This window comes from Alosa alosa, chromosome 1 (assembly GCF_017589495.1).
Source record: "Alosa alosa isolate M-15738 ecotype Scorff River chromosome 1, AALO_Geno_1.1, whole genome shotgun sequence".
Lineage (NCBI taxonomy): Eukaryota > Metazoa > Chordata > Actinopteri > Clupeiformes > Clupeidae > Alosa > Alosa alosa.
The window spans coordinates 46,359,689-46,374,601 of record NC_063189.1 but is presented as its reverse complement, the minus strand read 5'-3'; the positions used below and the strand labels follow the sequence as shown (position 1 = coordinate 46,374,601).

Below are 14,913 nucleotides of genomic sequence, written 5' to 3'. Positions count from 1 at the left end.
TCTGTTATGTTTTTTTCATTGCACACACACACACACACACACACACACACACACACACACACACACACACACACACACACACACACACACACACACACACACACACACACACACACATACACACACACCATCTACTACACTGCTAATCTACCAGAGTCTCTTAACATTGCAGCAGTCAGCAACCAAGTCCATTCATCTCAGAGGCATACATACATTACTCCTGTAACATGACAACCCTAGTTTGGCTAAAACACAGCCACAGAGCTCTCCATCCACCCATCCACCCCACCCCACCCCTCCACCCACCCCTGATGCCAGCCTTGGAGAGTCGAGGGTCCCCAGCCTGCTGGGCAAAGCCATCCATATCGGGTTTAAAATAACCACACATGAGACCTAACCTTTACGAGAGACAAATGAAATAAGAGATCCACTACTGCACATCAGGAGCAGACCTCATTCATACTGGGTCTTCTGAAAGCCTGACCTGGATTACTGCTTGGTGCCTTTAGGGCAGCAGAGGATGCCACATGAGGTGACAGGACGCATTCATCTGGCCAGGCTGCGCACGGCAGAGAGAGAGAGCGAGAGAGAGAGAGAGATACAAACACAGAAATAGATACACCCACAAACACACCAACACAGACACACACACACTTGTATGCGCTAAGGCTCACAGTACTGGTGCATGCTAACACACACATGCATATTGTACCGATGAATGAAGAGACAGAGAGAGACACTCACACACACACACACACACACACACACACACACACACACACACACACACACACACACACACACACACACACACACACACACAAACAAACACACACACACATACACATGCAAAGAGAACCAGACACCAAACAGCACACTTTGAGCCAAAGACACACAATGGAATGAAACACACTCCACTCACATCACGACAGACAGCCACAGACCAGAAGTAGTGAGACAAAAAGGCCATTTTCTATCCCAATGAAAACATCAAATGAAGCATTACCGCTTGCTACGGCAGCCTGCCCTGGGGTGAGCTGGTCCTCAGTCACATTGTCTTCTACTGTCATGGAAAGACAAAAAGAAAAACAGAAAGAGAGAGAAAAGAACTGATTAGAGAGACAAATAAAGAAACGTTGTGGGCATGATCTCCTCAGCATGATTTCTTATTATTGCGTGTCTGCTTCTTTTCTCATTTTTTCCCCTCTCTCCTTGTGTGTACCAGAGATTTTTCATTTTGATTTTGTTGTTTTTATATTAATATTCTTCTGCGCACAGAGCTTTCAGTTACTTTCTGCAACTCAACCTCAGGTTTGGGAATCCGCTCGAGTCTTTCATATGCATGAGGTTTGGCAGGGCGGTCCACAGCCACCCACATAAATCACTTATTGGGTTGAATAATGACATTATGAATTATAGAAATCTTCCAAAAACATATCCCTTCAACAGAGACCCAGTGACCAGAGTATGAAAGCCTCCTCCCTTAACTGGCTTGGCAAGAAAAAAAAAAGAAAAACATATTTCTTTCATCGAAACTCAACCACATACACCGAAAGAAAGCAAAGGGGGGGAAAACTGTGGTAGTGGAAAATGCCAGCTTACAGAAATGAAGCTGAGAGAAGGAACATGAGTGAGAGGGCTTTTTCTATTTTCCTTTCAGTTCAAAGATTTTGTTCTTGATTCCCTCACACATTTGGTCTTACGAGGCCATTCTCAACTGCCTACCAAGGGAATGTAAGGCAGCTGACACCAAGTGAGAAACATCACCCATACCTGTATATCACACCTGTAAAATGCAGGTATGGATGTCTATCTACTAAATGTGGGTGAGATTGCATTGCAAGTGTTTTCAAGATTTCACAGTATTCTTACTAAGTGAGTGATGTGAGTTTGCATGACATGTTCGCTGGCATTCCGAGCTCTAGCAAATAGCAAACACTCTCCACCAGTCACTGGCGAGTCCCATAGAGAGACATCACCTGCTAAAACTCCGTAGCTTCCAGAGTTCCATTAGCGCAGACATGCCCGTGCATTCTAATGACGCTGGCGACTACTTCGGAGCTGAACAGTCCTTGAATGAACCCCTCTTTGACCAGTGCTTAGACAAATTCATTACACGCCAATAAAACCCTTTTGACGAGTGGCCCGCCGCCATTGTCCCTGACAAACAAGGAGTGTGTTGTGAAATGTATGCACAGATTTCATTAGAGACACCCCCACCCTCCACACCCCCCTCTCACTCAAACTGGAAGAGTTCCTCTCGCTGTATGTCAGGTGTGGAGAACTAAATGGATTTTAGCAGCAGGACGAGAACAAAAGACTCCCACCTGCTCCATGGAAAATGAGGGACTCATTGAGGAGGTTTATGTGCCTCACAGTTCCACCCCTGCAGGCAGGAACGTAGCCTCCATTATGCCTCCTCCAGCTACCCTTTCATTTCCTGTGCAAAGAAATGGCCCCCTCTGACAGGACCTCCCAGCAAGGGGGGGTGTGTCGGGGGTGTGTGTGTGTGTGTGTGGGGGGGGGGGGTTGAGCGGGTGCGGGTTGGAGCGGGTGGCATGGTGGAGACATATCAAAGCAGGAGGTAGCCTTCGTTCTCTTTGAGTGCTTTAACAGAGAGTCGCATTTTAAGGTAATTAAGGAGAGGTTGGCGGTAGATGGACGCAGGTACCACAGAGTTTGCCAAAGAACTGTGAGCCTCCATCAAACCACTCAAACCGCTATAAAAAAGTGAAAGTGACAAAAACGCAGGTGACAAACTTTGTTTCCAAGGGTGATGGTCACCATACAGGTGTCACATGGCTTGCTAACATGATTTCAAAAGAACACTCTTATGATCTCCATCCAGCATGGCCCCATGTTAGCTCCTTCAAAAGAACACTCTTATGATCTCCATCCAGCATGGCCCCATGTTAGCTCCTTCCTTTTTTCAGTCCCTTTAAAAGGTCTTAAGAGCCTGATCTAGGCGTCAATCAATTTTTCCATTTGTGGAAAGGTGGATAATTCAAAGTGCATCACATGAGCAGCTGTGAGAATGCTTGGCTGAGCACTGGCTGGACTGTTGACGGTGACCAGCGGCGGTCAGTGAAAAAAAACCCCACAGAAAGCCTCTGCCCAGCAGCGGGGCCGGTGGGTTTAATGCAGAGAGGTGGACACTGCAGGTGCTGATTCGACTACAGACAAGTGCTCCAATGGCGGCCCGGAGAGACACCTCTTAGAAGGAAGGCCCCTGCGAGCTAAATGAGTTTTTCCATCACAGTGCAGATCCATACAGGCAGCATCATTTAAATCGGGGCAGGGGTCTTAATAAATCCCCTGTGGCTCCGAGGTAGATTGGTATGTTGGGAGTTCGACTTTTTTGTTTTGATTGCCATCCCTGTTGGTGAGGCGAAGGGAGTTGAGGCAGAAAATTCCCTTTTAACAAAGAGAGCACAACTTTTACATTATGACAGCTCACAGTCATTTAGTACCACTGTGCTGCTATTAAAAAGTTTTTTTTTTTCAATTTCAACAGCAGCAACAGGTTTTATGTGTTCTATCATTTCCCCTTCCTACAACTGCGTTTGTAATTGGTCAGCATGGTATGATTGCAATAACAACTTCAACAGGACTAGGCAGTGTGATTGGATATTTAGGCAATCACTAAATTATTTCAAACACTATAGGCCACTTGAGGTAAACAGGAAGTGGTGCAGGTCCCCTGTGCTCCTTTAATCACTAGCCCACTAGGATAAATGACAGTAGGTTTGGAGTCACTGTGCTTGGTCAGACACATAACCTCCACAAACGGACATTTCCTCAATAAAGTACATATTTATTGTGCTTTGCCAAATGTTTCCATTGTGCATAAAATGATAGCACTAAACCTAGGTTTGACACGAGTGCAGTTATCTAGACAAGTGCAGTTAGGGACATGGAATAGTAATATTGGTCACATGAGCAGTAATTCATTTCTCAGAGGGGTTAGATGAGATCGGCGGGCCCAGCATAAATCATCTCCAGTACATTTTACATTGTGGTAATAGTCATTTTACACAGACATGCTCTGATACAAGAGCCCTCTATGCAAAAAGCGGCCTCTTAATATATGAAACATGGTAAGACTGAGGTATCAATTTCTGACATACATACTTCCATACAACTAATGGCTCAAACTCAGCATAGGGAGTCATAGTCAGACAGCAGATTTGAGCTCAATTTGCTCACAGTTCCACAGCCTTTTCCTAACCTCTAATGGGCTTTCTGTTGGCCTACCTTTAAATATACGGAGTGTCTATTCGTACCCCTGGTACGAATAGCCTTGGCCACACAACTGGGCTATTCACACCCTGTTACATAACAACAAAAACATGTTGCTCAAGGCAAGGCCCAAAAAACATGGCCGACATTCGCTTTTTTCACAGCAGAAAGTGAAGAATTCTGAACGGTTTCAGTACTAATATCTGTTCAAATTAAAATTGAGATGGAAAAGTTGTGTTTTATTTTCATAATCTTTGTTCAGTGAACACATACAACCGTCAGTTTGTTAGCTAACAGAAATTTCGTGAATATGACGTTCCGGCCTATAAACTATAAGTTTACCTGCAAACATCATCATTGTGTGGAAGCAGATAGTGCAGTGGTAACAGGCAAGGGCCGGCACGTGGGAGACCGGTGTTTGAGTCCCGTGTGATGCGTTTTGGCAGAGTGAGTGTGCATGTGTACCAACGTCTCTGGAGAGAAGGCGCGCAATTTGAACAAGAAATCGGTTCTCAAACGGAAGTTTTGTTTGCAACAATTAGCTAGTTCATGCACCAGGGTGTAAATAGCATGCAGTACTATAAACACCAGGGTAACAATAGCATCCACTTCTAACTGTACATTGATGCAAACAGCATACCTTATTCAGAGTGTCTATTACACAGCTGAGCTATTCACACAAAAAAAACATGTTGCTTGTTTTAAAAAAAAAAAAAAAAATTACATTGTGTGATCAATATGCCAGATTAAATGCACAGGGGTGCAAATAGCATACACTGATATTTGTACCAGACGAGGTACTAATAGAACACATTGCTGTGTGCACCGGGGTACGAATAGCATACATTGATATTTGTACCACACGAGGTACTAATAGGACACATTGCTGTGTGCACCGGGGTACGAATAGCATACATTGATATTTGTACCAGACGGGGTACTAATAGAACACATTGATGTGTGCACCGGGGTACGAATAGCATACATTGATATTTGTACCAGACGGGGTACTAATAGGACACATTACTGTGTGCACCGGGGTACGAATAGAATTCACTTCTTATTGCACCAGGGTACGAATAGCATACACTGTACTTGTACCAGGGGTGCAAATAGCCTTACCCTTAAATATACTCAGCTTCCGTTTACTCCAATGCGTTAAATCTAATTTTGGGCAGCCGTGGCCTACTGGTTAGCGCTTCGGACTTGTAACCGGAGGGTTGCCGGTTCGAACCCCGACCAGTAGGCACGGCTGAAGTGCCCTTGAGCAAGGCACCTAACCCCTCACTGCTCCCCTGTTGTTGCAGGCAGCTCACTGCGCCGGGATTATTGTGTGCTTCACCTCACTCTGTGTTCACTGTGTGCTGAGTGTGTTTCACTAATTCACAGATTGGGATAAATGCAGAGACCAAATTTCCCTCAAAGGATCAAAAGAGTATACTTATACTATATATATATATATAGACTATAGACTATAGACCACTGAAAATGTGATTAAAAAAAGTTTACCTCTCTATAATTCATGTACTCCTTCACATGCTCCAGAGAATTTTTTTTTAAATGTCAATTATATCTAAAACATCAAATGAAAAAAAGATATACCAATGAATTCGGTCTGCTTATTCTTTGTAAATCTATTACATGTCAACTGGATTAGTTCCATGGAGTAACATAATCATTAGAAGGAAGCTGTATGCAAATGAGCTTACATCAAAACATCAGACTGCTTTTTTTCATAATGTAAGCTTATCTCCAATGTCTTATCATGCTCTCGTATTTTATGAGTTTCAAAAGAGCATATGATTTAATTTATCACACCGTATTATTTAATGTCACTAGAAGAAATAACTCTCAGGCTGTGACTAGAAACTACACAGTAAGAAAGAAAAGAAAGCACCACCTCAACCACTGAGAAAGGGCAATAATCCGATATTTCTACTATTAAGTGAACAGGCAAAGGCTATATCGCTTGCAATGATTAAAGGCTATAACACTTGAAAAATTACAATTCCCTAAAATTAATGTATAACATAGGTCTGAATAGGAACAAAACATTTTTACTGGTATACATTACTTAACACAGCAGTAGGGGCACTTGACCCCTCCACGGTGTAGAACAGCATATAATGTCCCTCCCTGGCACACGCTGGCTTCAGTGACTGTGCTCTTACTTGTATTCACAGAGCCACTCTGGACAAAACCATGGACATAAGTCCAGGCGCACGCAAGAACAAAAGGCCTGTAATGCGGCCCGACTAGCTGACAAGAAGCCTCTCGCCACAGGGATTACAACTCAATTTAGAGAGGGTCGCTGAGGTCAACCCCCATCAATTAGTGCAGTGAGGCCGAGATGCACAACTGTACAGGAGCCAGGATCTAATGAACGCAACAGGGTGGGTGAGGCCGGTGAGCAGTGTCATGAAGGATTTACAGTGAAGGACATGATGATTATGTACCAGCATTCTGCATTCTCCTGTCTTACATCCTATACAAGTCTACTGTTCCAGTTACACGGCTGTCTGCTTTGCTAGTCAAATGTCAATAAAGACAACTCTGAGGATGAAGTTGATGATGTCAACAATGGTGAAAACGATAATCACAACAATATTTCTATTGGGTCTGATTTTATATGTAACCAAAGTTTCACTGCGATAACTGTCTGTTATGTTCTTGATTGAAACACAGTTGAGTAAGATTGTAACCTGCCTGTAAACTGAGGATTCCTGCAATGCCACAGCAACTCTGGAGGAAGCCACATTCACACTGTGTGAAATAACAAGAAATATCGGCCAGCTCCCGCGACACCGCACACAAGTTATAAAGGCGAGTGTCAAGTGCAGTGACAGGCCCGCTAATGGGATTTCTTTAATGGTTCTATGACAATTTCCTTAATGATAATGATACCATATTTTTGTGTCACATTACAAAGTGTTAATGACTGTTTTATCACAGATCATTAGTTGGACCACCACTAAATTTAAAGTTTACAGAATGTTTTCTAATTATTTACATAAAGCATTTGTTTAATGGTAGATTCTTGTAATTACATGCGTCATGCCAAAATTTAAATTCCAACCTTTTATTAAAAGCTTTAAAAGAGGTCAACATCCCATACCTGCACTTAGGTCAAATTAATCATACTAATGACACCATGTCTTCATGTCAACTGAACTGAATTTTCCCCCTTAAATTGGCCATAAACCCTTGAGAATACTGGAGCGATACTATCAATCAAGCTATGCTGTTCAGTCCAGCTTCCAGTGTTCTAATATTTCTTCCAGAATATTCCAATCATGTGAAAACTTTCACCAGTTTCACACAATATGATACTGAAATCCTTATAATGCCATATAAATTATTAACACTTACATTCTGACACTGTCCCGTAGTACAAATCATCCAGAGATTGTCTCAGTCCTTAATTAACATTAAACTCACTGCTGACACATTTGTTTAACTGGAAAAAAATGTCTCAAGTTCACTTCGTCTTCCATTAGACTTCTATCAAATTGTCCTAGATACTGAAAGAATTAATCAAATTCAGGAAAGGCACCTTTTGATGGCCCAACATTCAGACATTATTCAAACAACCCACTGATTTTTACTGAGAATACCAATACCATTCAACAAATGACTACGGCAAGGCTTAGAGTCTGGATCAGCAGACACACACAGCACAACACAGCAGAGGACGGGCGGCAGAGATAGGAACCGAGGGAGAGAGAGAGGGAGGAAGCGAGAGATGAGGAGACACCGATGACAGAGTGAGAAGATAGAGGCAGAGAGTGAGCGGCAGAGAGAGAGAGAGTGAGAGAGAGAGAGAGAGAGGAGAGGGTAGCTCATATTTCCTCCAGGGCTTAAGTGCAGCCAGGTTGAGAGCCATTGCCCATGTTTACTGTTGCTATTAATGCCTCTCTCACATTTCCTGTCTATGTGCTCACACTGACTCTTTCTTATGCGTCCAGTGCAATAACACACGCATCTCGCATGGCCAGGAGAGACAGAGGGAGGGAGGCTATTTAAGGTGTATATGACACAAAAGTGATTTGATGACACCCGAGACATGCAGACTAAATGATGCAGAAAATATATTTATGCATGCAAGGAGCCCCTGGAAACAACCTCGGCCAATAAAAACACCTGCAGAAGGAAATGCGAGAAAAAAAAACAAAAAAACAACAACATGTCATTTAGGTCCAAGGGTGCAGACACTGATGTAGCCCCAATGCTTGCAAAGCGAAAGCCTCCTCTTTTTTTTTCCTCGCAGAAGAAAGTGCTCGACGTGGCAGGCACCACACGTGCCAAAGCCAGCTCAGAGCCCGGGTCTGCCGGAGCCTCCGTCTGATGGCACACGGGGAGAGAGGAAGGGTCTGTGGGGGAACTGACACGGCGGCCGGTGGGAGCTGGCGGCGGCCGGTGGCGGTGGTGGTGGACAGGGATGCAGATAGGCAGAGATTGTGTAAATGTCAGTGAGCGAGGCTTAAGTGTTTGCATATAAGCGGATGATGTATGGCCCGCGTCCTGTGGCATTTATTCCCCCAAGCAATAACGCAGCCGGGCTCTGTCTCGCACACTTAATTGAGACGGGACTTGCAACATTGGCCTTGTCTTCCCAGGGACCACAACATAACCTCTGACTCACTCCAACCTCTCCCAATGAGCACACAGGCACCACATTCCACCAGAAAAGATAACCCATTTCAGGGGGAGGATTATTTTTTCTTTTGTCATATCTGCACCTCAACTGTTTCTTTTGACAACACCCCCCCCCCCCCCCAAAAAAAAAAAAAAAAACATTTTAAAAAAATCCAGGCCGCATGATTGGCTGTGTGATTCACTGCTACGGAGCCCAGTTACTTTTTCTGATTCAATATGCAAAGTGTCACTACTGCTGTGCCACAATATCGAGTCCAGAACAAATGTGTTTTACTTCACACAACTTGTGTAAAATCAAATCAAGGTGTAACACTCAACATCCGTGTATATATTGAATTATTTGATATAAGGAGAGATGCTCTGTTAGAAAAATAAATGTGTTACAAATCCAAATAATAAAAATCATGGTTTAAAAGAAGATAGAAGGGGTTTTAATCAACTTGGCATTAAAACTGAACTGGTTTGTAATGAAATGAAATATAATGTAAGGGTTTTATATATTATGTCAAATATACCCTCCTCTCTTGTGATTTAACATGCCACTTGCACACACACACACACACACACACACACACACACACACACACCTATGTATCATTTGAAGGGAAAATGCTATATTGTGCTATTGACCTGGCTGCAGATGCCGCTACTTTGGAGAAAAACTATTTGATGCCACGTCTTTGCTGACTTGTTGGATGCAGATATAGTGATGTCCTTCACAGACACAGATTTGTGTAAGGTGGGGAGACTCTCTCTCTCTCTCTCTCTCTTTCTCACTCACTACTCTCCCATAGGTATTGATTTAAAATGGTGGCCATAGGACTGCACAGCAGACCGTGTAATCTTCCTTTGAGGGGATGACTTCCGAGAAGGAAAGGGAAGAGAGAAAGGGCTCAACAGACCACAAGCTGGGAATGTGAAATTGTGGACAATTATTTGCTGAGCAAAATATAATGCTTGCCAGATGAACTGGAGTTTAGCCATGAATACCAGTGGCTTCCCTCAGATGCTACATGGAAATATTAGTAGTCACTCCATGCACACAGATACATACATATAGTGAGAGAGAGAGAGAAAGGGAGAGAAAGAGAGAAACTATTTCAAACTTCTACTTCAGTCTGACTTGATGGATTATTTTTTAGGTACCCTATAGATTTGAAAATGGAAAAACTCAAGAATTGTTATATGCTATGTAAGGTATGTGCAATTCTTATATTGTTGTAATGAAGCAAGACAACAACAACCAGCAATTCATCAAGCGAATGCCATGGTATAAAATAGCAATGGAAACACATTAACAAAAGATGTTGAAGACTGTTTTGAGTTCACAGAACACATAATCCTAAAGAGAGAATTCGGCCGGCTACTGACAACCTACTCAAGAATCCATCTACAGTATCCCTTCTGTTATGCATATTAAGAGATCTGACACAACCAATGACACGTCGCCCCCCTACCAGGTCGATGTCACTCAGAGAACTTCCCAAATCGCAGATAAGGTCAAACATAGGCTAGAGTCAATATACAATCATCTTACATCCTTATTTCCCTATAGGCTAAGATTTAATGTTAATGCCCGTAATGTTAATTGAGAACCACTACTTCAGCTTATTTCTTTAAAATGTTTCTTTCTGCTTCCCCGACGCTCCTCACGTGATGTGCCACCTCAAACTCTTACATTCCACCAGACTTAGCACCGTGCACAGGCATCTTTTTAAAAGTCAATGACAACAAAATACTCTACAACTCGATCAAAACCAATCCTTCGAGTATTTCATAAAAGGTAGTATCATCAGCTTGATAATAATTACTGATCGACTGTATACTGGTTATGATATCTTTCCTTGTTATCTGACCAAATATGTAAGTAGCGTGGAGTAGACAGTGTGTTATGTTCATAACATAATTTCGCAATAGCCTCCAAAAGCAGTAGTTGGCGCAGCGTTGCTTGCGGGCTACGGAATCATTGAATTGTACTTGGACATTTAGGCCTATTATAAATTATAACCTAATAGCAGACAATAAGTGAAGCGTGCCGTTTATACGTTGGTGTAGGTGTACTGTATCAAATAATCGAACACGTGCCGATAGCTTAAAATGTTTCATGCTCTAGAATGCGGATGGTGTCTACCCTGCAACACGCGTTACACATGCAGCGAATACCACTTACCTTTCAGGGATCTTGGTTTAGCTTGCTTGCGGCGCGACATCCTACAGAAAACCGCTGAAGTTTCCCAGATTCGCTCTGATATATTGCATTCAACACAACGCAAATAAGATACCTGGCGTAATCCTGGTCTTATTTCACCAATAATGCGGAGCGCTTTTTAAACCATCAGTAGCCTGTGATAGTTGACGCTTTCGTATTTCATACGAGGATGTCTAAAATTTCAAAATTATCTGTCTTTACGTAGCCTATTTAGTTTAATTGTGGCACCCAGCAAAGTGTCAGAATATCGATAGTGACAATTCCATCATGCGGATCCATCTCCCAGCAATAAGAATGATCAGACGAATATCCGATTTAAAACAAAAATGGAATATTTTGCTGTCAGACTATCGCGAAAGAGCACAACAGCAAACGCCTGCTGAGAATGATAAAAAAAATGCAACAAAACAAAACGGAAAAAATACTTTTCCTTACATAGTCAACTGACAGGCACTAAAACTAATTTAGGCTATCCCTTTTCTCACTCCCGTTAGCTAATCATGTATTTGAATCTGAATCGGGACTAAGTCTACGTCTAAATTGGTTTAAAAAGAGGATGAAGAAGCGGAGAGAAGATGTGAGCTCCCTCCTCATCACAAACCTGCAAGGTCTTGGACTGCGCTGTCGCTCCGGTAGTCCACATAATAATGGAAAATGGAAGCAAGGCCCCCAAAGCCATCAGGATGGCTCCAGAGGGGGCCCCTACCCCGCAGGGACTCGCTCTGTACGTAATCACTGAGGAAATCATTGTCAGCCTGCCTGCACTCACACACAGACAGAGAGGCATGATTAAAATCCTCGGGATTGAGGCAAGATACGGATGCCTGGATCCATCCGCCGCCGGATCTGGAGTCGGGCTCCAAACCTAAACTTGGCTCCTTTCCTCTTGCCTCTCGCCTGTCGGCTCTCAGTCGGTGACACTCCCGTCTTTGGCAGACGGATTGGTCCCCCTTCTGGTAGAAAGCGTTCAACAATAAAAGGTTCTGTGTTATGCGGTCTTATAGCTGTTGACATTTCACCCGCTAGTCGTAGTAGGCCACGACGTTTTTTAGTTTTTTTTTTTTTTTTTTAGTTTTTGTTTTTATTGTAGCCAGAAAGAAAAATAATACAAACTATAGATATGTAGGCTAAGGTACAGGCCTATTGCATATATTTTTAGGAATTATAGAATAAAGTATATTTAAATTAGATGTTTTTTTTGTTTTTTTTCTCAGATCAAATGAAATAATTAGCCTACACCTTGGTACAGAAAACACTAAAACAATATACATATTTTTTACTCTTCAGCCCAAAATCAGTAAGTATAGGCCTAGTTATAGTCCAATGATGATAAAGATACTGTGATGATGACACAACAAAAGTCACGCTGTTGTGCTTTAAAAAATAAAATAAAACAAAATTCTGACTAATTATCATTTTCAAATAGACATCACAAATATTTGTTCCAACATAGCCTACATATGGTATTTAATATTGCCAAGGTGCAGCACCATAATAAAAAAACTATCAAGGGCACACATATGCAGTCTCCTTTTATGTTACCTTTACCTGGCAGACTCAGAGAAGGACCAGCCTCATCCCCTACCTACAGTATGTGAAAATGAGGCCCAGAGAAAGTGTCCCGCTGGGGCCCCTCTCACCCCACACTCCCTCCCTGGAGGACTGAACCACTTCTCTCTGAAGGTTCCCATGTAGAGGTTATGTTTGAACTGCCACTTAGATTACTTTTTAGCAGTATGTGGCTTCATGGTGATATCTCCTCCACTGCCATCTGTTGGTATTCCCCTTGGGGATCAATAAAGTATCCATCTATCTATCTATCCATCCATCCATCTATCTATCTATCTATCTATCTATCTATCTATCTATCTATCTATCTATCTATCTATATATATATCTATTATCCCACAGGCTCTCAGAAGAGGAGGAAAAACATGTTAATATAATGTTAAACATGTAACCTATTGTAAACTTTATCAGAAACAGAACTCTGGATGACTTTGGCAGATTTAATCAGTATGAGATGGACCTGTGTCAGGGCGTTGATTTGAAACCCACCAGCATAGGGAGACAGTCACGGCTGGCTGCCTGTGTTATTCAGAAGGGCTTGTGTTGATCACACTAGGGGCACAGTGATCGATGGACTGAAAAAGATATTCACACGACGTCTCTCTATCACCCCCTTTGAGCAGAACACAACTCGCCAATTATCTTATCATAGGAGGCTGTGATGTGACTGTCTTTGCCACATATTCAGGTTATGTCAGATATAATACGCAGCTTGACTATTAATTAGCCATATTATCATTATCACTAGAAGGCTAAGTCTGTAGTACTGATAATAGACCATGTCTGATGCACAGTATAAAATAGATGGCCTGATTCTATTGGTTTTCTTGTGGGAGTCAAAACTTCTACAAGAGACTTGAAAGTAAACATGTTAAAATGGACAAATGTGCCTCAGTCTCACAAACAGTTCCCTGCTCTCTCACAGCGGCGAGAGCGGCTTCGTCTGCACTGTTGATTTGACAGGTGCAGTAGAAGGGTTGCATCAGCACCCATGTGCTTTCTGGCAATGAGTTTTAAATAACTGGGATTCGGATGAAAATGATTATAGCTGGATTTGAAAACATGGGTGTCTGAAGAACCATTAAACTATGTTATTGGATTGGAAGGCAGATTTAATACAGGACGGATGCTCCATAATGATTTAAAAAAGAGATAGGTTTGTCTTGAGATGCAGGAAGAAGGCTGTTTTAAACCAAAAAAGTATAAACAACATTGAACATTGAAAATAACTGTCTCTTTTTCTCATTTGTCTACTCATCAATGCAAGGATAGCAAAGATCAGTAGAAGCGCATTTTCTGCTCATTTTGACATTGCCATTAGCTGTGTATTCAGTTCAGTTTAACAGCAAGTCTATCCACATGAGATAATGATCACTTCAGCATCACTTTGTCAATGTGCTAAACGACTGATGCAAGTTATTTTATATGCAGAATGAGTTCTTTGAACTGAGTTTCACAGTATATTTTGTGTATCTTTTATGTTTAATTTATTTACATTTGGTAAATCCATATTTCTTCTCAGAAGAAATATGGATTTACCAAATGTAAATAAATTAAACATAAAAGATACACAAAATATATTGTGAAACTCAGTTCAAAGAACTCATTCTGCATATAAAATAACTTGCATCAGTCGTGATTATGTATGTTGCATCTGAAGGCTTTATGCAATGAGGTTTAATTAATAGAATAAAAAGGATTTAGTATGCTTCAATTCTCTTTAGGCATTCACTGTACATTCAGGCAATAACTGTTACATTCGACAGATTCAGAAGCCAGTACCAATTAAAAATGATTGGGATGCATGGACTGGGTTTGCATTAATCTCTACCAATTGGTTTGAAACTTTGCTGTCTTTGATTCTACCTCAGTAGAATATTCAGGTTTGTCCATTTAGTTAAATACAGTACAGTACATCTTAAATGCAGATCAAACTGTTCTCTTAGCTGTTCCTTGGCCCTAAAAGTTGGTGAAGTGAACACCTGGCTCAATTTAAATATTTGATTTACAGTGTTATTACCTCGGCCAAGGTGGTTGTTTTTTGGTGGAGTGTGTTTGTCTGTCTGTTTGTCTAAACAGGATTAGCCTACTCAAAAATAACCTGCCAGATTTCCATGAAACTTGGTGTAAAGGTGTAGCAAGGCTTACGGAAGAACCCAACATATTTTGGAGCAGATCCAACTCATGGGGCGGCTTCACAAATTTAGTGTCACTTATGCTTTTGCTAGCATTGTGAGATA

General features: G+C 41.9%; 1 protein-coding gene across 9 annotated transcripts in view; it reads right to left on the bottom strand.

The window, feature by feature from the left end:
• The window catches only part of LOC125303960 (zinc finger protein 521), a 107,042-nt gene extending 95,067 nt beyond the window's left edge, over window positions 1–11,975 (bottom strand). For 4 of the 9 annotated variants that reach the window (XM_048258006.1, XM_048258079.1, XM_048258124.1 and 1 more), the window contains exons 1-2: window positions 11,066–11,699; window positions 1,007–1,063 (exon numbers count right to left, since the gene is read on the bottom strand). In XM_048258006.1, coding sequence (XP_048113963.1) covers window positions 1,007–1,063; window positions 11,066–11,105 — 97 coding nt within the window. In that variant the 5' untranslated portion in view covers window positions 11,106–11,699. The other 5 variants (XM_048258436.1, XM_048258524.1, XM_048258204.1 and 2 more) reach the window with 5 other exon arrangements.
• Window positions 11,976–14,913: the final 2,938 nt, after the last annotated feature.